Source organism: Notolepis coatsorum, assembly GCF_963971535.1.
Source record: "Notolepis coatsorum genome assembly, chromosome: 2".
Lineage (NCBI taxonomy): Eukaryota > Metazoa > Chordata > Actinopteri > Aulopiformes > Paralepididae > Notolepis > Notolepis coatsorum.
In genome coordinates, this window is record NC_140166.1 from 149,182,786 (window position 1) to 149,208,038 (window position 25,253).

General features: G+C 43.8%; 1 protein-coding gene across 1 annotated transcript in view; it reads left to right on the plus strand.

Annotated features, from left to right (window-relative positions):
* niban1a (niban apoptosis regulator 1a) overlaps positions 1-25,253 on the plus strand; it is a 134,110-nt gene continuing 108,857 nt past the window's right edge. Inside the window, exon 1 of the mRNA XM_084308343.1 lies at positions 1-182. Coding sequence (XP_084164469.1) covers positions 128-182 — 55 coding nt within the window. The 5' untranslated portion in view covers positions 1-127. The remainder of the gene's footprint in view (positions 183-25,253) is intronic.

The window sequence follows — 25,253 nt, forward strand, 5'->3', positions numbered from 1 at the left end:
GAGAGAGAGAGAGAGAGGGCGTCTTCGTATAGCGATCGATGCGACAGACTGTGTTGTGTTTCACCTGAGTGGGGAGAGAGAGAGAGAGCTACCTGTTGGATACCATCAGCCCGTCCAGTCCACCACCATGGGGATCTCACCGTCCAGTCTCCTGGATGAAACTAAAGCCAACTATATCAAAGGTAACGTGTCTGACGCGCGTATAATAATAAGGCGCGTTTTTATCGCAGAGAGAGAGAGAGACGCGATTGACAGACTCGTCGTACGGGGGAAAACTTTAATTGATTGGCACCAACTCGTGTTGTGATCACTGTCAGATGATCGTGTTCACGGGGGACGGAGAATGGGTTGAAACCGATAGAGAATCGGGTCATCATTATAAGCTTCAAAGTATAGTGATGTGTTCAACATGTTCCAATGGTTTCTTCTCTGCTCTGAATATGTTGCTTTCCTTTCTCACACTTACACCATGACGTCACCAGTAGTAGGATTATATATATATATATATATATATATATATATATATATATATATATATATATATATATATATATATATAGTAGATATAGTGAATGTGAAGCTAAACCCATAGGATGCTCAAGAGGAAGAAGAAGAAGAAGAAGAGGCGACTTGAAGGAATTCAGGCTGGGTCTCTAGAGAGACATAAACCTGTCATGCTTGTTTTGTCTCAGCCCTACCTGACTCATAGCTTGCATTCCATTTCATTGTTGTAGTTGCATTTTTAATTAATTGATCGTATGTTCATTTCCATGTAGATCTGGTTAAGGTATGCAGGGTTATGTAGAGCTGGTTATGGTCTGTAGGGTTAGACCTGGTTATGGCTGAGCTGAGAAGTTGTGCTCTATAGGTTGCATGTTTCTGTCTATAAGGAAATATCCTGTGGTTGCAGGAGGGAGGAGGTGTGTGTGTGTGTGTGTGTGTGTGTGTGTGTGTGTGTGTGTGTGTGTGTGTGTGTGTGTATTTCAATGACACAGAAATGGTGATTATGGGTGCAAAAAAAAAATCCTAGCCTGGGGTCTTCCTGGTGTTTTCTCTCACGGTGAAGCTTCTGTCTGTCTCAGTGACACACAGAGCCAGGATATTATCTATTGAGTTCATCAGGTCACTCCTTCCATTCAGAAGGGGTGGGGCGGGGCATTACGGAGGGAGGGGGGGGGGACAGACAAGTCCCAATACCTGTTTTACCTTCTACCATCCCTGTGTTACCATGCAGGTGCCTGTTGAGACATATGGGTGGAGAGAAAGAGAACAATGGATTTCTTTCCTTTTCACTCTCATTCATTCTTTGTGTGTGTGAGTCATGGTAGCATGTCAGAGATGGGGGGGTGGGGGTATTTGCAGGTATGTGAGGTAACAGGAGTGAGTGAGTGAGTGAGTGTGTGTGTGTGTGTGTGTGTGTGTGTATCAGGCTTGGGCTATAGGACGATATAGTCTTTTACGTATCGTGCATGTGGGCCACGATAATGGCCCTCACCTGTCTCCGATTACAGAACGATATTCAATCATGCAACTCCTGTTATGAATCTAGTCTATAGTTAGTCTTTCTCTCGCTTCACCGCTTGTTGTGATAGGCTTGTTGTAGCCTCAGTGTAGCCTCAGTGTCGGGTAACGTTATGTGAGCCTATACGTTCTCTGAGCTTGTATGTGACGTTACTGCACGTAGACTTAGTGGAGAGAACTTTTTGGAAAGATGTCTCTGTGCTCTCGTTAGCGAACGAATGCGAACGTGCCGGACGTGACGGTCGACGGTGGTGAGACCGTACGAGGTCCGTTACTAACGTTGGACACACGTTTGGTGAGAAATGGTTTCTATTCGTACAGTTGGCCCTCTGGCGGTAGCCTCCTATAGCTCTCCAAACTGGGCAACATAAAATACGGTAACCCATAGGAACCAATAACTCCATGAGGCACTAACAACAGAGGGCGGGATCCACAAAGAATGGATTGCACGGTGCTAATTGCACCCTTACTTACAATTCATTATGAATTGAAAATGGAGGACCCTGATGTAAACAAGACGAAAGTCTTTCTCTGGTCTGCATCCCCTTAACAATTGTGTGTATTGTGCCGTACTGTTTTTTGTTTTTTTTTTATTTTCTTTTTATTTTTTTTTTAAAGCGTACTGTATTGTACCCATTCTGCAATCTGTTAAATAAAGTTTTCATTAATTTCTCCCCCACTACTCCCAAAAGTAACATTAGATAAAGTACAACAACGCCAGACTCAAGAAACTGTGTTCCGCTTGGATGTGTTCTCATAAACAATGTATGTTTACACTGCACACGACACTGGAGGCTGCATGGGTGTAATCTCTCCTCTAGCTATATCAAAGAGGTTGCGTTCAGGAATCGACGTTGTGATGTCCTTTCTCGCGGTGAATTCCTGCCTGAACAGACATGCTGTATTGCGTGGGGCTTTTAGAGGAAGATCCGTAGGAGGACGTTTTCAATCAATCACCGTGCAAGTATAAGGGTGCAATTAGCACCGTGCAATCCATTCTTTGTGGATCCCGCCCTGAGTCTATATATATATATATATTTTTTTTTTGGTCTTTTTCCCCCTCCATTTTCCTCCGATTTTCTCCCATCCCAATGTTAGTCGTATGCCAATTCCCAGTCCCTTCCTGGTCGCTGCGTACTTACCCCCCACAGTCAGATCATCTGGGAGAGTGGAGGCTACCACGTGCTTCCTCCGACACACGTCCAGCCAATCACCGCTTCTTTTCACCTGGCAGCGCGGATTCTCATTGAGAGGGCGTAGCGTGTGGGAGGACCACACTATCCCCCTCACGTCCAATCCGCGCTTAGCAGGCGCCCCGACCGAACTGTAGGAGTCGCTGTTTACAACGACCCGGACCCACCCCGCCAGCTTCTCCCACCCTCTGATACAGCCAATTGTATCAGTGCAGACGGCCAGCCAAGCTGGTGACAACCCCGGAGCTGTGAGCTGGATTCGAACAGGCAAATCCAGCTCAGCTCCGGGGCTGGTGACGAACGCAATCTCCGCTCGGCCACCTAACCGCCAGACCCTGAGTCTATATTCTAACCGAACAATCACCAACTGAGAAGGTTTAGTTGAGGTTCAAGCAAATGCAACACATCTCTCTAGTGGTGGTGGCGGAGAGGAGGAGCCTTGCTAAGCTCCATGCCATCAGGGACAACCCCTCCCACCCACTACACACAGACTGGCTGACAGGAGGAGCATGTTCAGACTCCCAAGATGTAGCACTGAACGGCACAGGAAGTCCTTCATTCCGACAGCCATCAGATTTTATAATGCATCACTGTGCCTCACTGCATCACTGAGCCAGTGGCGAATCCTTATGGAAGCCAACGGAAGCCATGCCTCCCTATTAAAATATGAATTAATATCAAATATGAAATATGAATGTCTCCCTCTTCTCCTTCTCACTCCCTCTAACACACTGTCAGACTCACTGTGCTCACTGCAGCTATAGAGGAGAGGAAGCAGGGGGTAGGTCTCTTTCTCCAGCCTCAACCATGTGATTCATGTATCTAGAGTCCAAATCCGATCCTAGCCAATCAGATTCGAGCTGACTGCCACACCCTAAAAGTTTAAAACGGGGCTGTGAGAAGAATCCTGAGTGTGGCCTCCCCTCTGCACACCTCCCCTCTGCACTCTGAACATTGTATTAACCCGTGACTGCTCCCACGGGCCGAATATTGCCCCGATCCTCGCGAGATTAAATCCACGGGTACCTCTCGGCGTGCCGAAGCTTTTCCTAAATCACTTCCATCATCGAAAACGAGGGGAAAATGTCGGCTCGCGACCCTGAAAATGTCGCGTGATTTTAAAAACGCTGTATTAAGTGAGCCTTTTATGGGATCCACGCAAGCTTTCTATCGTGGAAACATCTGGGCGTCCCGCAACTTTTACTCACTCATTGTAGCCCCGAAAATGCTTAGAAAAGGAAAACCGAAAGCGTGGAATAAACTCGCCGAAACGGAAAAGTGTCCCACGGGCGCGCCGTGATTCCGATCCGCGTGAAAATATTCACGGCCATAGAGGAGACCGTGGGACACCTTTTTGCAACCGAATATGTGTCTCGAATTTGCTCCCACGCGGCGCGCAAAATCGTGCAAGGAAAAATCGGACCAAAAATGAACCAATGCTCCAGCAGTATTAACACTTTGGCTGCCTAAGGTTAAATTCATGATATACCATAGATTGCCAGCGCTATTTGTCTATGGAGAAAGTCCCCTTCTTTGCAGGGCTATAACTTTTTAAATTCTATTGCTACATTGCCATTATTAGGGCCCATTCAAAGTCCTATATGTATTGTTCATTGTGTAGCAACGTTAAACTTTTTCATTCACATATTCATAGTAAAGTATGGTCTAATCATGTATAAGTATGTTTTCATCTCTTTCTGCAGCTTTCTCCAGAACGTGATTGTAACTGAGGGGTACAATTCCCTGACTGTATTGTTAGATATGATACTTACTACCACTACCTCTTGTACTTTAGACTCTGGCCACCCAGTACTAGGTATAAATAATTATGATAAACACTCCCACCTGATGAAACGGATCCAACACAAATGTACCAAGTCGAAAGTCTGCGTTTAATAATAATACATAGCAAAAGGTATGTACAACGATCACTTAATTACATTTATGATTTGAAATAGTATGCACTTTTATGGCAAATGAGTATTCGTAGGTAGATCAATATCGAATGTCCAATCTCTGATTGCGCAGGAAGCAAATATACAACCTGGAATATTTAGGGAACAATAGCAATGATACTTGAATGATTATATAGCTGGATACACTAGGGGAAGGTTCCGACTGCTTGTAGGACAGCTGGAGGGGGGGGGTAGAGTCTGGCTGTATCCCGTCTGGCCGAGGGTATCCTGGGAGAGCCCACAGTCGTGCGACCCGGTGCCCAGCGATCCTCGATCCACAGATGAAAGCAGTTGGACTCTCTGTGGCCGGCGTCCTCCGGTCCACGATGGAGAGACGTGAGGCGACCTCGTCGTGTAGAGCGTCTTCTCACCTGTCGTCCTCTCCGGGGGGGGTATTTCCAACACACCGCAGTGTTGGCCTTTATCCATAGAATAATCAAAGTACTCAAAGCATAATCCAAGCCGGGGAAGGCTAGCCGTCGTCGGTAGAATAATCCAATATACAGGTCCACTCGCTCTTTGGCCTGGAGCTCCTCGGGTGCAGCTTCACGTGGGGTCAACCACCCTGGATAAGCGTCCAGCTGATGCCCGAAACGATGGGGGTGCTGATTACTATAGAACTCTTACCGCACGAGGCACTACATATGAATAGACTATTATTAGCTTAATAGAATACGTCCAACTCGACGATATAGTGCCAAATATGACTACTCAAATATTAATATACACGATGTCCAATGCCGAATTGGCCTTACTGCCCACACGTGGTTCGCGGGGAGGCTTTTGCGTCTGTCACTCTGTTGGAGGGTAAGGAACTGGACTAAAAGAAAAGCTCTACTTTAATAGCGCAGTATATATACGCACTATGAACAAATAGTACCATTAGTGGTGCGGTAGACATATTCCTACGCGGAACTAGGACTTGTCCATACATGTTGAGCGGTACGATTGAACCTGGTCTGAGGGGTATGGCGACCTGGCACCAAGGTCTCGTCCAATGGTAGAATGGAGACTATTATGGGATGTTCAGTAGACTAGAAGGGATATTCAATGCATATTGTACAAGGAATATACAAGGGATATCAGGGGATATACAAATACAATTAAATATATATATATAAATAAATATATATATTCGGTTTAATCTGATCCTTCAGAACAGTGATTATAGCCCCAAATGCATTATATTGATGATGAAATACAGTTTGATGGCAATCAGCGCGATATAAAAAATTCCAACTAGACGTACTTCTAGAAGTTACTACACGTCATCTGATGTTGACCGGATGGGCGAGGGGGCGTTTATAATTCCGTGGGCAGCGTTATACCAATCATCTAATGTGGGTCAAATGTTGATAATAGCAGTTAGTATCGAAGACGGTAACGTTACACGCTGAAACTCACCCCAGTCTCCGCGCGCCGTTGGGCGATCATCGTCGAGTAGAAATCTTATCATTATGGGATATATTTTTACCCGGTCCATCTCCAGCTTGTATAATGGTATATACGTCCAAATCATGTTGTTTATCGAGTTATTGCCAATCGATCACCGTGTAGCGTAACGAGCCAGAGTCCCATGAACTATAGCGAGCGCCCGGAAGTACTACGGTCGTCATGACAACCTCTATTCAACATCCTGTTTGGCGATTGCGCCGATCGGCCACCAGATGGCGCTCCTGAACCGCCAGAGAGCTCAGTGGGTCCTGCTGGTGGATCTCAGGCCAGCGGAGGGGACATATGAATCCGATCGCAGATTTTTGAAATATTGATATAAGGACGACGTAACGCGTCCTCCGGCAACTTTAGCATGGCCAGCAAAGACGTCTAAAGACGGGTCCCGGCACTCAAAGTGTTAATGACCCTGATGTAAACAAGACAAACGTCTTTCTCTGGTCTGCATCCCCTTATACAATTGTGTGTATTGAGCCGTACTGTATTGTACCCATTCTGCAATCTGTTAAATAAAAAGAAAGTTTCACTGGCCGGCGAGCCATACTGTACTGTACATGGTGACTGCTTGACTTAAAAAAAAAAAGAAAAAAAAATATTAATAAAAATATTAAAAAAAGAATTTTTTAATTTTTTTTTGGCTTCCCCTGTTATTTTACCCACGCGACGCCACTGCACTGAGCACAGGGTGACAGTACTATCTACCTTCCTGGACTTTTACTTAGTACAATTTTACACTTACTGTATAGTTCTGTATATTTTTACTGTATATTTTATATTAGAATGTAACCCATAACCCCGGACCATATTTAATTTTTAGGCTTATCTTAATTCTTATTTGTGACTTTTGTTTTGTCTACCTAAATGTTTACTGTGAGCGATTTGTAGTGCCAAATTTCCCTCGGGATGATTCAAGTATTTCTATTCTATCTATTCTATCACAATATGATTTACCAAGCCGCAGATAATGTTACGTCGTTTCAGATGTGAAAAAGGCAGTCGAACATAGTTCTGTGTACTGACCACAGACACGTGACGTCAAGTGAATGGTGAATGTACTGCATTTAATACAGCGCTTTTATCGAACACGCTTTACAACTTATACAGTATGCCTCACATTCATCCATTAACTCACACATTCACACACAGACCGTGCAAGGTGCCGACCTGCTCATCAGGAGAAGTTAGTCAGGGGGGTTAAGAGCCTTGCTCGAGGACACGCTGCCGGGAGGAGCCGGAATCGAACCGGGAACCTTCCAATTACCAGACGACCGCTCTGCCTCCTGAGCCACTGTCTAAGCCAGTGTTAAAATACTGAGCTGTATGTCCATCACCACTCACTTTATCAATTCTGATTGGAAGGTGGAATCAAAATGCTTTAATCTTTCGAGATTGTAAAGTTAACTTTGTAGCCTGTGTCAAGCTAGCGGCAACAACAGCTTTTTTGGGATGATTATTATTATTTTTTTTTTAAAGCAATATTGGGGAATTTCAATATCGCCCAAGCCTTGGGTGTGTGTGTGTGTGTCATGGTTGTCATAGGGATGGGGGTGTTTGCAGGTATGTGACGGGTAACAGGAGTGTGTATGAGTGTGTTCATGAATGTGTGTGTGTGTGTGTGTGTGTGTGTGTGCACGCATGTGTGTGTGTCTTAGTCAGCAGGTGCTAATGGACAGAGATGTTGACCTGTATTACCAGTGATGACATCACACAAGGCTTTGACATTATTCTAGCACATTGCTGTCTGTTCTTCCCAGATACAGTACATCCTTATATAATCGGGTGATATAATCCAAATGGCCTATTTAAGACGAAAAAGAAACCAGGGTCTTGTGTGAGTGGCATTCAGGTAGAGCGTGGCTCGTTCGTGTGTTCAAATGTAACGGGGAACCATTTGCACGAGGTCCAATCAGAATTCTAAATGGCACATTAAATGTTGTATATTGTATAATGTTAAGCCATAATTCTAGATAAAAAATGGTAAATGGTAAATTATGCATTTATAGCGCTTTTATCCAAATCGCTTTACAATTTGTTCCTCACATTTTACACATTCACACACGGACGGCGGAGAGCAACCAATCCGACCATGCAAGGTGCCAACCTGCTCATCAGGAGCAGTTAGGGGTTAAGTGTCTTGCTCAAGGACACTTCTACACGCTGCCCGGGAGGAGCGGGAATCGAACCGGGAACCTCCAGATTACCAGACGACTGCTCAACCTCCCCAGCCTCATAGGCTAATGCTCTTATGATTACAGACAGACAGAACATGTTCTTTCCTCCGTTGGTTCCCATCGCATCAGGCCCATCCCGCAGGAGACCAGTAAAGGCCAGTATAGACCCGTATAGACCAGTATAGGCTATAGTGATGGGAAATACAGGGATCATTTAGGGCAGTGGTTCCCAAAGTCGGGGTCGCGACCCAAAGGTGGGCCGCGAGCAGCCACGGGTGGGCCGCGAGATGACTTAAAAAAAATAAAAATAAAAATAAAGAAAATATTTTTTTTTATTTTTTTGTCAGGCCACTGAACTTAGAAGCAGGCCAGGACAGTGTTTCTAGTTGTATTCTAAAATTCTATTCTATTGTATTCTAAAATGTGACTATATAGTTTTATATTAACTTAATAAATAAACGAAAACAAAAAATCTACTTATTTCAACGAACATTTCAAACTAAATAACAGATTATGCACATAAAACGCTGAAAACAACCGAAGCAACAATAGTATTTTAATGAGGCTATTATTATTATCATTATTATTTTGCAACAAGTTAGCCCTCTCATAAATAGCACATATAAATGAATAACTAACTTGAACTAACTTAATAGGATTGAAGTGATATTTGGCTTAAAAAATCGGTCGCCTGGCAAAAAAAATAAAAAATAAAGCCTGACGATGTGCATTGGGCCGCGGCTCTCTGACGCCTTATTTTCTGGGCCCTGGCCTGAAAAGTTTGGGAACCCCTGATTTAGGGCATGGGTCCTCGTAAAGTCTGGAACAGAGCTTTCTTCTTGTATGGTGCAGTGGTGGTTAGAGGTTCTGTCGGGGGTCCTTGAATCTCATTTTGCAATGTCTGTGGGAACCCTGTCTTTAAAAGATGGTGACACCAGGAGGGTTTAGTATGGATGTAAACAAGCTGAACCCTGCCTGAAGCAACATCCCATTCATGAGGATGGCCTGATCATTCCTGAAATTGTTTAGATACTCTGCTTCTCAGCATGCCTCGCCTCGCGCTACGCTGAGCACCAGACGCACGTAACCTAAGCTAACCGGCTAATATGCTAGGCGTCAACAACAACAACAACCGGTTGTCTTTCCGTGCGCGCCCCTGGGTGGGCAGGTGTGGAGCCAACAAAGAATCCATCGTCCAAACTGCTGTCGTTTTTAGAAATCCCGCCCTAGGATAGATGTGATGATGGCCGGGAGGATGCGATCCTCTCTACCTCAAGTGGATCCGTCATCGGCTCTATTTTCAATCTTTCAAATGTTTTTTTTTTTTTTTTTTACCAAATCTTTTTATTTTCATTTTTTCAAACAAGAAACAACACAGCACAATAATGACAATAATACATAACAGACATCCAAGAACACAAACTAACACAACAATGACTAGACAATAAATTAGACCTATTATATTGGATACACAACCAGTCAAAACAAGTTGTCACAAAGAAAAAGGATAACAAAATAAAATCCTTTCTTTCAAATGTTCTTATGTACCCTAGTTGCTATTGTATGCACTTATCTGTGTTTCATTACACGTATATATACATGTTTACCAACTGTTTCGCCTCTTTTATAGCAACACTACTATCACAAACATCTAAGAAGGCAGATCCCCCTTGAACGGTCCTTCTAAGGTTTCTCCCCTCCACATTGCCTGTGGTGCTTTTTTTCCTATTGCTAAGTTTTTAGTGAGTTTTTCCTTACCTTTGCGTGGGGTATGTCTGGGAGTGTTGCATTAATTTATTTAAAATGTTTTGGACTTCATGGTGTTTTTGTTTTGTTTTGGATTTATTGTGCTGTTTCTTCTTGACTAAAGAAGACGTGTCCAGTAGGGCTGAACGATTAATCGATTTTAAATCGAAATCGCGATTTGGATTGATGCAATTAGCAAATCGCAAAAAAAAAAGAAATCGCATTTTATTTTAATTAAAAAAAAGATTTAACCAGGAAGTCCCATTGAGATACAAGATCGGTTTGGGAGAGGGAGGTAAGGGGTTTTAGATTGTGTGTTGTGAAGTTTAGACTTCAGAGAGGGAGAGTAAAGTACAGAAAAAAAGGTACAGTTGGGTACCGGTATCGATTCCCAGGTAAAAAGAAACATTTTCAGGCTCGGTGTCCCGAAAAGACCCCACCGCGTAGGCCAGATGCAAGCCGCATTTTACAATAAACCTCTGTGGGGCTGCTTAAAAAAAATAAAAATTATAATCGCAAATTTAATCGCAATCGCAATATCTGTCCGAAAAATCGCAATTACAGTACATTATTTCCCAAAATCGTGCAGCCCTAGTGTCCAGTCTTACAAATATGATTTGAATTGATTTATGATGTCAACATAAAACTCACTTCAAGACAACGGCACATAATAGTCTCAGACACAACATAAAACTAACTTTGAGACGACACGAAAAAAAGTGTAACGCAACAAAAGTGCAGAGGAAAAATACAATCCTATTATTATCCATTAAAAACATTTGCAGTTATCAACAGATTCAGGATGAAAGCATCCACTAAGTGGCACATTTAAAGTCTGAAGTTCCATCCAGTTAGCAGGCTGGTGGAAAGCGTTTTGCAGCTCCCCTGCCTCTCCTCTCTTCCCATTGGGTCCCCTTAAACACTGCCTGTATACTCAGGGTTAACTCCCTGTTATGTTTAATTGGCTCCTTTGGGTACTGAAGTCCATATCCCTCTAGCCCCATGGCCATGGCCTCACCCAGCAGGCTTTGGGAGTCGTTTTGGGCCTTTTATGTATTGCGTGTGTTGCCTCTCCCCACCTCGTCAATTTTTCCTGGCTGCCATTTTGTTGAGGCTCGATTGCCGAACGACTGACTTTTCGGGGCCAAAGCAGTGACACCATTTCTCATTGTGAAAACATTCCTCCTTCGGATTCCCCCGCCAAATATAAGCAGGGTGTGTGTGGTGTGTGTGTGTGTGTGTGCGTGTGTGCGTGCGTGTATGTGTACATGTTTGTGTGTCCCTGCATGTACATGTGTACATTTGTGTGTGTGTTTGCAGGCATTTGTGTGGTGCTAGTGTGTATGTGTACGTGTGTGTGTGTAGGGTGTGGGAGCAGATGTGACTGGACTAGGGAGTGATGCCGGGATGATGTGGTGATGAGTTGTGTTGGGTCGGGACTCAGGCTCGGTGCTGCTGTCGTTGGGAGACAGACACCCTGATGATGTGGTCTCTGCAGTGGTCTGCCCCGGCAGGCAGAGTGGGGTGCTGTCGTTGGGAGACAGACACCCTGATGATGTGGTCTCTGCAGTGGTCTGCCCCGGCAGGCAGAGTGGGGTGCTGTCGTTGGGAGACAGACACCCTGATGATGTGGTCTCTGCAGCGGTCTGCCCCGGCAGGCAGAGTGGGGTGCTGTCGTTGGGAGACAGACACCCTGATGATGTGGTCTCTGCAGCGGTCTGCCCCGGCAGGCAGAGTGGGGGGTTGTTGACCACAGTCACACAGGCAGCAGACGGCTCGATCTGTGCTCCTCGCTGCGTTCCTGCCTCTGTCACGGCTGAGTCATCGTGGTCCTGGTCCTGTGTGGCTCGAGCACTTTCAGTGCCTCTGTGCCCGTTTTCTTAGGCAGTTAGCCTCGCTGGTATGTGCAACATTAGCCTTAGCCACGCTTCTAGGCCTCTTTGCTTCTGGAAAGAATGATTAAAAAAAAAAATTATTATATTCTTTTTTTGCATTCGACTAAGAGGTTGGCAGTCGTCTACGGCTCCTTTCGATCGAATAGTCGACTAATCGAGGTCAGCCCTACACTGGGGACATTCGCACTGAAAAACCATGCAGTCGTCCAGGTAGAGGAGAGGCTGTCTTCTCCAGAATGATCAGTGTTTTCCATAGACTTTTGGGCAGTGCAGCACAACATCTAGACGGGTCTAGTGTGGTGTTGTTTTTCTGACCAATCTGACACGGTTATCTGCACAGGAGCATAGAATCATCCACATCCATGTTCTAACAGGACAACACACAGGACATGTTCTAACAGGACAACACACAGGACATGTTCTAACAGGACGACACACAGGACATGTTCTAACAGGACGACACACAGAGGACATGTTCTAACAGGACGACACACGGAGGACATGTTCTAACAGGACGACACACAGGACATGTTCTAACAGGACGACACACAGGACAGAGGACATGTTCTAACAGGACGACACACAGAGGACATGTTCTAACAGGACGACACACGGAGTGCAAGACACAGGACATCTCACATAATGCAACAACATACAGTATAAGCTATGTACACCAATTGTTCAATTAAATTACATGCATATAAATGTCTAAAAAGACATGACATGACGTTCCTGGTCAAATTTCCAATCTGGCCTCTGACTTCAAGGCCACCTTAATCATACCTTCCCCCTTAATTGGCTGATATCAATCCCTGTCTCCTGAGCCGTTCAGCCATTGTGTAGTGTGATGATGTGGGCCTGGTGCCAGTGTGTATGGCAGCCATTGAGCCGGTTACCCAAGGTTGGGTGCTACACAGTGGTGGTGAAGGAGGCAATTTCCACCCTACATTGTTTGAGCGTCTAGAGAAGCTCAACATAAATGCAATGATCATTCATTCATAAATAAAAGCTTAGTTATTGTGGTTCCCATGAAGCAATGAGTTATGTTTTGAATGAATAATATTCACTGTCGACTGAAGAGAGCAAAGCTGGCTTCAAAGCGTGGGTCTGTTGGTTCATATCAGATACATTGTGGTTTGAGTTCTATTGCGTGTTATCGGAAGCCTTGAGTCAACTGATAACCAGGCGGCAAGACCACTAAGTTGACCTCAGTTTTGTTTGACAAGGCTTCACTTGTGTGTAGAAGTGAGTCATGGAGCTCAGTGCAGCGTTCCAGACGCACAGCTTTATTTGCGAAGTAGAGTCTGTGAATTACTGTATTAAAATAACATATTCAAATCGATTATTTTATTATACACGCAACTTGGCTCTGCTTCTACCTTCTCCCAGAATGCCACCTTAATGAAAGTAAGTATCTTTTACTCAAGTAGGCTACTGCACTTTTTTTTGTGTACTTTTACTCCACTACATTTCAAATAAAATATTGTACTTTTTACTCCACTAGTATATTTGAATATTTCATACAAATATTTATTTTACTCTGAACCCATCGGTTACTAGTTACTTTGAAGAAAAATATTTTGTGCAGAAATTGATGAAGATATTGTACTTTAAAAATGTGAAGCCTTCAAGATGACGTAATCGGAGCAGCAAAACTGGACCACATACCTCTTTAACACAACCTTTAATCAGAGCAGCAGAACTGGACCACATACCACTTTAACAACCTTTAATCAGAGCAGCAGAACTGGACCACATACCACTTTAACATAACTTTTAGAAGTACATGGATCAAAGAATGAACGCCCCAAAGCACTGGAATACACAAACGTCAAATAGAATGAGTACATTTACCTTTGATACATAAGTATATTTATATATGATATTGAATAAGTACATTCATAAGTATAAGTATATATGATATTGAATAAATACATACAATATCAAATCTCTACTTTTACTTTCAAATGGATGACTTACTTCTTCCCTATCTGCTGCTACCTCCAGGAAAACACATGAGAACTTGTGGAAAACACCATAATACATCATTGTACAGGCCTTTACAGATTGCAGGCGTTGGGCCAGTAATATGCATCCAGCTGGAGTTGCACAATCTCACAGATTTTCCAGAAGACTTGGCTCACTGGGTGGGGGGCTGGCGCGGGGGGGGGGGCTGTTGTTTGGAGAAGCAGGTTTATAACCAGGCATTTACCAGTTTTACCCCCACCCCAGGACTGGCTGGGTGGAGAAAGTGGTATTTTCTTTTGTTCATCACTGATAGAGATTAGATACAACTGGGGCTTAATGCCTTGCTCAAGAGGTGTTTCATTTACATTTACATTTACATTTAGTAATTTAGCTGATGCTTTTATCCAAAGCGACTTACAAGTTCTGTACGACAAGACAGCAAGAAGGGTACAACTCTATCAGCTGAGTAACAATGTTTATCAAAGTGTTGCGTGTTACAGTGTAGGTTAGTTTATTAGGACAAGTGCATGACAGTAAGGTTAGTCACGGTTAGATTTTTATTTATTTTTTTATCATTTCAGATAATGGTTGAAGAAGTGAGTCTTTAGTCGACGGCGAAAGATTGGATGGGATTCAGCTGTCCTAACTGGGATGGGTAGTTAATTCCACCATTGTGGGGCAAGGACTGAGAATAGGCGGCTTCTCTTTGATGACCCTCCGGGAGCTTGGATAGGAGTAGGTCTGAGGCGGCCAGAAGATGCAGAGCGTAGGGGTCTTGAGGGTGTGTAGTTAGAGACCATTGACCGGAGGTAGGCGGGAGCGGTTCCCTTTGCCGCACGGTATGCTAGGTCGAGGGCCTTGAAGCGGATACGTGCAGCAATGGGGAGCCAGTGCAGGTCCCTAAGAAGTGGGGTGACATGGGGCAACTTCGGTAGGTTTGAGAAATTGAGATCAAGCGGGCCGCTGCGTTTTGAATGAGTTGAAGAGGCTTGGTGGCCGTGGCCGGGAGGCCAGCTAGCAGTGCGTTGCAGTAGTCGAGGCGGGAGATGACTGTTGATTGGACGAGGAGTTGGGTGGCTTCTTTTGTCAGGAAGGGGCGTATCCTTCTGACGTTGCTCAGGAGGAATCTGCAGGTTCTGGTTGTCGCTGCGATGTGAGCAGAGAAGTTCAACTGGTCGTCGAGGACAACACCAAGGTTCTTGGCGGTCTGGGACGCGGTCACAGCTGCATTCTCAACTGTGATGGAGAGGTCGGTCAGGGGGGAGGATTTGGCCGGCAGGTGGAGCAATTCTGTTTTGCTTAGGTTCAGTTTGAGGTGGTTGGTCGTCATCCAGGCGGAGATGTCGGACAGACAGGCCGAGATCCGCTCAGAGACGTGGATATCTGAGGGAGGGAAGGAGAGGAAGAGTTGAGTATCATAATCATCGGCATAACAATGATATGAGAAGCCATGAGACGTGATAATGTTACCCAGTGATTTAGTGTAGAGGGAGAAGAGAAGGGGTCCTAGGACCGAGCCCTGGGGGACACCCGTCCGCAGGGGGCGGGTGGCCGACAGAGTCCCTCTCCATGACACTTGATATGAGCGGTCGTTGAGGTATGATGTCAGCCATGTCAGCGTATGTTGTAGGTAGATGTGTTGTAGGTACATGTTTCGGTAGTTGTGGAGGAAGGTGAGAGTGCATCTTGTTAAAGGTGCTGTAAGTAGTATTTTTTTGTTTGTTAAAATCTACATGTCTACATGTTTTGAAAGCTACAAGTCTACATGTTAAAATAATAGCTCTACATTCTGACAGCCATCACTGATATAGTGTCTGGTCAGTAACATGGGTCTCCCAGTCCCCCCTGCTCTGCAGTAAACAGTACATGTACTGGTAGTGGTATCCCTTCCCACTTCCAATCAGCAGAGAGAATCCTAGATATTTCTACTTATTTCAAGAAATCTTGCCAAGCCAAATTGCACTGGCAGATTATTTTACTTGTTTCAAGGACACATTTGCTTCAAACTAGTAAATTTTTTTGCAGTGTGGAGTTTTCTCTCCTGATTGGATAAAGTGGGAACGAGACACCAGAAAATGTATTTTGTGTTTACTGCAGAGCAGGATGGACTGGGAGACCCATGTTACTGACCAGACACTATATCAGTGATGGCTGTCAGAATGTAGAGCTATTATTTTAACATGTAGACTTGTAGCTTTCAAAACATGTCGACATGTAGATTTGAACAAACAAAAGATACTACTTACAGCAGCTTTTAACAAGATGCACTCTCACCTTCCTCCACAACTATACCTGAAACACCTCTTGAGCAAGGCATTAAGCCCCCGTTGCTCCAACAGAGTTGCCCAGTAGCCAACGAGACAGCTCCCACAGTGTGAATCTGTGTTATTTACAAATCCTTCCTTCTTACTGCAAGCACCCACTCACGCTACTGCGGTTAATGAAACCGTTCTTTAGTCAAAATGCTTTAAAAAATGCATACATTGACATTCCCTGTGCCAGTCGCCCTCCAGCTGGCATTACACAACCTCTGAGATATTCCCAGAGCACTTGGTACGTTGTGACACTGTTCCGCTGAGAAGTGTGTCCTGATCCAGTTCACAAAGAGAGGAAACGGCTTCTCCCACTGAGGCTTGAGGCCCACCTGTTGTTTACCCAGTCTTACTGAGTAACTGAGTGCTCGGCCCACAACACACAAAACAGAGGGAGCTAAAGCTGCTCCCGTTTAAAGTGGCAGTTAAAAAAAATAAAAAATTAAATAAAACATATTTTTCATCATCATCACTATTTATCTGTCTAGATCAGGGGTGTCAAACTCATTTTCACAGAGGGCCACATCAGCATTATGGTTGCCCTCAAAGGGCCAAAGACCGTATAAATGTTAATGTAATGTAAAATAAATGTAGCTACTCATTTACCAGTGGCGGCCGGTGTGAACTACATTTGGGTGGGCGCGGGGGGGGGGGGGGGGGCAAGTGGACAGCTGACCAAGTGGACAGCTGACTCGACATAACGTTACCAACGTTAAGTCGAGACTCGAGTTCATTCATACTACACTAGTACACGTATGATCAATGCAATAATGAACACATATATATATCTTGTCATTTTAAACAAGTTACCATTCATTCATTCATCCATTATGCGTCACCCGCTGCGAAATTAACAAAGAGAGAGAGAGAGAGAGAGAGAGAGAGATTTTTTTTTTGATTTTAGAAAAACATTTATTTACATAATTCTCATTACAATGTACAATGTGTATGTCAATACAATTAAATAACTAACTACACATTATATCGGGCAACATGTGTCCCCATCACACTTAAAACCACATGAGATCTCACAATAAAAAAAAATGCTAAAATACACCTGTCCTTCTGCAACACAACAAAAAACATTGAAGCTTCCTGAATGTCCAGCCAGGCTCCACACATCAGAAGCTCCATTATCATGGTAACATTATATTATCCAGTTTCCTGAGCTTCTGCACAATTTTTCTCAGTCTAAAAACTTCCTGGGAAGTGTACCCCCCATTGTTCTTCAACCTCATTTGAGTCCTTGCTGAAAAAATAAACATCTCTAAATCTTCAAAAAAATCTTTTACTTTGACACTTCTAATTTTTTTTGTTGTGTGCAGGAACTTCTGTATCTGCCTGACTGCATACAAATGTTTCCGTTGTGAATCAGACACTTGAGAAGCATTTGGGAACTCATCTTCCTCAACACTTGAGATGTCATCCCCCCATTGTTTTTCAACCTCACCCCATTGTTTTTCAACCTCATCCTCGTCCATGCTGGACTGAGAGGAACCTGTGTCTTCTACACCCTCCTGACTCTCTTTGACCAAACTTGTCACTCCTTCCTTATCCTGAGAGCCCACCCCTCCATCACTTCCCACCATGCCATCCACTGTCTGACTGTTTACATTGTCCACCACATTCAGCTTTTCCTCTATTACTTCACTTGTCATATTTTTTTTATTCCTTTTTTTCCCCTGACGCGGTGTTGGGCTTGGGGGGACAAAAAAAACTCTGCTCTCCCCTGTTACCTTGCCACTTGTTGAAGGGGGGGCAGCATCTCTGATTCCCACCTCCGTACCTACACAACCACTGGTTGAGGGGGGAACAGCGTCTCCCACCCCTCCCTCCTCTGTACCTGCACCACCCGCACCCCCCCCTGTTACCCCACAGTCGCCACTAGTTGAGGGGGGGGCAGCGTCCCTCACTCCTCCCTCCTCTGTACCAAGGCTCTGCTCCGTACCTGCTACACCGGTTCTGTGGCCCTGCAGCTGGATACTATCTGCTGCACTACTGACGGTCTGCAAAGGGATACTGTTTACACTGCTGACGGTCTGCAAAGGGATACTATTGACACTGCTGACGGTCTGCAAAGGGATACTGTTGACACTGCTGACGGTCTGCAAAGGGATACTGTTAACACTGCTGTCAGTCTGCAGAGGGATACTGTTGACACTGCTGACGGTCTGCAAAGGGATACTGTTGACACTGCTGACGGTCTGCAAAGGGATACTGTTAGCACTGCTGACGGTCTGCAGAGGGATACTGTTGACACTGCTGACGGCCTGCAAAGGGATACTATTGACACTGCTGACGGTCTGCAGAGGGATACTGTTGACACTGCTCGCATCTCTGCGCTGCCACACTCCTCCCTCCTCTACACCTGCGCTGAGCCCAGCCCCGCGCTCCTCCTGGGGCTGAGGTTGCCTTACCCCTCTCCCCGTACAATCGCGGGAGATATGTCCCTCTTCTCCGCATTTGAAACATATTCCAGAATTTCCAGAACTCACAAAAACCACATAATCAAACTCATCAACTTTTATCTTAAAAACCAACTCAAGCTCCTCTCCGCTGTTGTTTAGAATCATTAACACATGTCGCCTGTGTGAGACAACATGCTTTAAAAGCGAAGATTTACATCCCGATGACATTTTTCTTATAGGGGAAATTATCCTCCCATGTCGTGCTAGTTGACTTATCAATAGTTCGTCACTGATGAACGGCGGAATGTTGGAAATAAAGACCTTTCTGCCTGGTGTGGAGAGAGGCTCCACGGCAAGAAAAACCCCATCCACACTGATCCCTGATTGAACCAGTGTCTGCACCTTGTCCAATGAATCAAGAAAAATCACCACTCCTCCGTTCATTCTCGCAGCTGATTTAATACTTCTATGCCCTACAATATTTCCAACTGCCATACTGCAGTCCTCTACTGACACATTAGAAACAGATATCTTGATACCATGCTTTCTACCAATTTTGGAAGAATCCATACTGGCGTCTCACGTCAACCAGCAAAACAGCCTGGCCGACTGCCAAACAAACAAAAGATTAACTCACTGTTTAGTTGAAACGTGGTCCAGGAGGGCTTGATAAAGTGTATATGTCCACTGTCCCAGACTGTTGATGTATATCCACTGTCCAGACTGCATCCAGCTATAGCCAAATAGCTTCTTGTTAGCACAACACAACAATACTGTGATGAGCTGTGTCTTACTGTCTTTGCCCATTTCCGCGTCGAACAGCCTGCAAACTACCTGGCATTCTATCGCCCTGCTCTAAGACAAACTCTAACCTTAACCAACTTTGAAAGAGTGCCTAAGCTTAACCGTCGAAAGAACTTGCCGTCACGCTCTAAGACAAACTCTAACCTTAACCAACTTCGAAGAGTGGCTAAGCTTAACCAGTGTAGAAACTGACGTTGGCCAATCAGAGAGCGTCTCCGAGAAATGCGGCTACGGAAAGTATAGACGCTGCTTGCTTAGATGATATAGACCGCTTGAAAACGCGCCCGGCTTCCATCATAATGGATCATATTTCAACGCACAGCGCGTTACGCACTGATTGGCTGCGACGGATACAGCGATGAAACCAGTGCACGCCCACTGTAAGCGCTATTGCGTCTAGCCCGAGAGAAATGCGGCTACGGAAAGTATAGACGCGGTATTATTCTCTATCAGACAGTCACTTCCTGTTAATGAAAACAATTATTTATATTTGATATATTAACGTTATATTGTGCATTGGAAACACAAACATACTTAAAATGAGTAAATATTATTCATTTTAAACATGTTTATTTTATTTCTAGGGCCCAAAAAAAGGAAAAAAAATCTTCTTCTTCTTTTAACCAGGGAGGGCGGCGCTCTAGCGCCCACTATCGGCCGGCCGCCACTGTCATTTACATATTGTTTCTGTATTTATTACTTATTCAAGTTATACATATTGCATATGCATTTGCATAGATGTAAAAATATATGTATATTGCATAGATGTAAAAATATATTAGCTTATGTTATTTTAACAAATAATTTTAGTTTATCAGAACCCCATATTACTCCATCAATCAATGATCAAACTATTCAAGTAAATAACAAAGAAGAATATCATCAAATACAAGCTATGACATTAAGTTTGTTCAAAACCTTTTTGTCACAGTCAAGAGGGGCAGAACTAACAACTGTGAGCTGCAAAGAACACGTGGGACAGATGTAGCAGATGTTACAAAAACAAATGGCTGCACACAACCTTGCAGAGGCCATACATCCAACTAATGGAAGATAGTTTAATTAACTTTAATTAACAGATTGCAGAATGGGTACAGTACAGTACAGCTCAATACACACAATTGTTAAGGGGATGCAGACCAGAGAAAGACTTTCGACTTGTTTACATCAGGGTCCCCCATTTTCAATTCGTAATGAAATTGCTATTATGTGTCTGCATGAACACACAACTGTAACTGTACTAAAAAATAACAAAATAAGGGTTGTCTCAGTTCACAACTATATTGGTCAAGTTTTGGGTGGGACTTGTTTGCGTCCCTACAGCTTCTTATTCAATTGAGCGAGATGCTCGGTTATTTCACACAGCCAGTTTGCATCTGACAGTTCAGACAATATTTCTTCAACCCTTTGTTACCTATTCCGCCTGGATCTTTTTTGTATTTTGGGCTGTAAAATTGTCAAAGAATGTCTGAGGAGTAAGTGCTTTTGGCTTTTTCCTTTGTTACTTCATCAATACCTCAGATGTTCAACATACATGTGTGTAAGAATGTGTAATAACTAAGGCTGTCAAAGTTAAAGCTTTATTAACGCATTAACCCACAATTATTTTAACGCCGCTATTTTTTAACCCAATATTAATGTTTAATTTTTTTTTTATAATTTTTTCTTTTTTCTTTTTTTTACCAGAGCTCTTGGGGGCCACATCAAATGACGTGGCGGGCCACATTTGGCCCGCGGGCCATGAGTTTGACACCTATGGTCTAGATGGTATCGGTGTGGTTTGCCGAGGTTTGGAGATATCCGCTGTACGTCTGCCGGTGTAGGGACTGGATATGTTTGGCCTGGCACATCAGTTCGGTTCTTCGGGTGAGCTGCATAGCAACAAACGTGAAGACGTTTATTATCACGCTGTACCAAAGATCATTGGCTGTATTTGTAGCTGTGTCAAGCTAGTGTAATTATTAAGCTTAAATAAGACTTACTGTGGAGAAGTTTGACCTTCAAAATGAAAGTGCCTAGCCAAGCCAATTAATTCATCATGTTAGCACGCTAGCTAAAGTTAGCATGTTAGCAGAAAAGCAAGGGGTTGTCGTTGTCTCTGAATCGAGGAGGTTATTTGCGCCAATGAACCCTGGTGCTGTTTAACACAAACTCAAGTGTTTATTTCTCATGTAACATTAATTCCATTTGTTCCACCATTTCAGTCACTCGACGACAAGAGTGACAATATCGCCGTGGAGCCAGATCTTTTGTTACAGCACGATGACACTTCCACAGACCTCGCTGGGAAGAGGTTCATTAACACATTGTGCGCCAAGAACGGCGTAAATCGTTATTGCCCGCCATGCGTTGAACGCCAACAACGGTGTATCACGTGTTTGGGATCAATATTTCATTTCTTCGCCATGGCATTCATAATTTATCCAGCCTCCCTCCGGACTGCAGCGGCACCCTGTCTGATATTGCAACGCCTCAATACCGCCGCCTGGCGGATGGTCGGGCGAGTTACACTCACGCCAAACCGGAAGTGGTGATCGGTGCATCAAGGAAATTCCTCCGCCAGAGATATATTGTGGCGTGGATCAATATACACACTCGAGTGCATTTGGATCGCTTTCGAAACACAATAATCGATATGATTTCGGCGTTTATTGCGTCATACAAACCGGAAATGGATCTAGCAGATCGACGTCAAATAATTGGGATATTTTTCCTCCAGTCTCATCGGCGAACGGTAAGAGGAAACTAACGTTACTTTCAGCTTGATTGTCCATTTCTTTGTTTGCAATCAGTCTGATCAATATATCAACCCATAGTAAATAAAGTCGTTACTGACGATCAAGGAATTATAAACGACTCCCCCCCCTTTCCTTCACGCATGATGAAGCATAATGTATACCGATCATATACATTTGAATTTTTTAATATAGCATGTATAGGAAAGAAACGCCAATCGATAATCTATCAGCTTCAGGGCCTATAACTCTCGTTTTTGGAATTACAGCAGAAAAGCTTAAAAACATACTTATATTCTCGACGGTATTAACACAACAGCGTATGAATGAAAAAATATAACGTTCCCACATCCGGAACGATAGATAATCGATGTTGAATGGGCCATAGTAATGCAGAAATATAATATTTAAAAAGTTATAGCCCTGCAAAGAAGGTAAACATCTCCATAGGCTTACAGCGGTGGCATAATCTGGGCACAATGCATGGCGCCCAATGTGTTAATAAGAATGATTATGACGGGTGTACTTCAGTTGAAAATAGTTCCCAATGAAACTGTTCACAACAAGGTCTTGAGTAACGAGTACCTGGGTCACGATTTCAGGAAAGAGACGTTGCTGTTTAGTTTTCCAAAGGTATCTTTATGCCAGTTGAGTTCTATCCTACTGGAGCGACGGCAGGCGTCTACCGGAAACTACCTGGATTAGATTAGAGAGATTAGCCCTCCGGGTATATATATATATATATATATATATATATATATATATATATATATATATATATATATACACTTCAATATATTGAATATTGTCTTCATATTGAAATATCATACAAATGTCGTCATAATCTTATTATTAGAAATCCATGTCCTTATTATTACAGGAAAATGTACCAAAAAAATTCAACAGTTGTTTCATAACTTAATGCCAAACAGAAGGACACGACCCACCCACGCACAGTAAGGAGATACAGAGAGAGGCACTTCCACTTCTAGCACTGTGCATTTGTAAAAAGAAATGGAACCATTCAGGAGGAAGAAAAACAGCCATATGCTTTCACATGAACATGTATGGTTTTGAACGGTTCATTGGTGCCAGGGGCACGGAAGTTACAGCGACCATGAGTGGAACAGATGAAGAATGAAACATCTCCATAATCGCTGTTGTGAAGCGATGAGGTTTTCTACAGAGAGCAGGAAATAGCCAAGAGAGTGTCTGGGGGGCATGCAGGGCTAATGGAGTTAGAGGATAATTGGTTTCAGAGTGTATTGTTTGCGAGCTCAGCCACAGCCATTAATACTCTCATCTAGCTTAGCGCAAGTCAAATCAAGTCAAGAGTTTTATTTGTTTTATTTGTCACGGCATACAAGTATACAATGAAATGCGGGGGGTCTAGCTTAGCGCAAGTCACGCAGGACCGGCGTAAAGTCTCTGAATTGATCGAAGGAGAAGTCTTTATTTGTCATGCAGATTAACACGCACACATGCGAGATGGGCGACACACAGGAACACACACATGCATTGGGTCGCTGTTGAAATGTCTCTCTGCACTTGACCCTTACCCGTCTCCCCCCGAGGGGCAGCCGGGAGCAGACACGGGCTGTGGCGTGGGGCCGCGCCCGGGGACCAATCCAAGTGCCCCTGTCCGTCTTCGTCAGGGACGCGACGGTGTTAGCGATCTGTTCTGCATGTTTTTCCATTGGGTTTATCTTATCGGGAGGGGGAACCCTTGCAAGCAAGGGGGGAGAACGTGCAAACTCCACACAGAAAGGCCAGAGAGATACCCCACCTGTGTACCTGGCAACCTGGTCCCCCAAGCGGGAATCGAACCCAGGACCTCCTAGCTGTGAGGCGACTACACCACGTGCCGCCGAATCTCGCAGACTTGTTAAAATCGACATTTATAAATGGTCGTTCGGCCGGCACACACCCGAAACGGACGTGGCAGAATGTTTTGACAACGTCACCTTGAAGATCCGTGTCGGTTCGGAGCGTGAGACTCTCCGGCGGGTCATGTTTTTACCATGCAGGCGACGGTATCATTTGGATAAACATTCCAGTGACGGTTGTGTTGAACATTCCAACTTTCTGAGTCTCATGCAGTCTGTCAACACATGGAACAACGCTGTGACAACATTATACAAATTCTTGGTACGCCATCTTACAAAAGGAGATGACCGTGCTATCCTGGGAATAGAACGGGATGGAAAATGTTTATGAAAGTGTCCGATTGAACCATTGCAGTGAAGAACCATATAAGTCTGTTTTTGAAATGTTTTGGACAGCCTGTGTATTTTCAGTTGTGAAGTTAATCTAAGTCACTTGGAGTGTGAATGTGATATATCACCAGAAACTACTCAACCTCTACTGTCTTTAACTAGGAATGAACACAACACTCTAACTTACCATCTTTACATAATAAAGTACTCAACCTCTACTGTCTTTAACTATGAATGAACACAACACTCTAACTTACCATCTTTACATAATAAAGTACTCAATCTCTACTGTATTTAACTAGGAATGAACACAACACTCTAACTCACCATCTTTAGATAATAAAGTACTCAACCTCTACTGTCTTTAACTAGGAATGAACACAACACTCTAACTCACCATCTTTAGATAATAAAGTACTCAATCTCTACTGTCTTTAACTAGGAATGAACACAACACTCTAACTCACCATCTTTAGATAATAAAGTACTCAACCTCTACTTTCTTTTAGCTATGAATGAACAAAACATTGTTCCTCTGAAAACTTAAAACAGACTTCATCGTCCGAGGTACTTGATCTGACAAATGCAGATCAAAACAATCATACAAAACGTTGCAGACCACCGAGAATGAGTTTTGAGACACTACTATACAGTACACAAAAAGACAATTTACATTACATCAAAACTGTATCATCGATACCACAAAAAGGAAAGTCCCTTTCTATCCGATCAAGATCTGTGGGCTGAACGAGGCCTGTTATGACATCATAGCAGGAGAATGTTGCTTTCTTCAGGCAGTCTGCTCCACATTCTTCCTTACATGTTAATGGATGAAGAGTAGCTGTATCCTGAAGTTCCCTCCATTGTTCTCCAGATC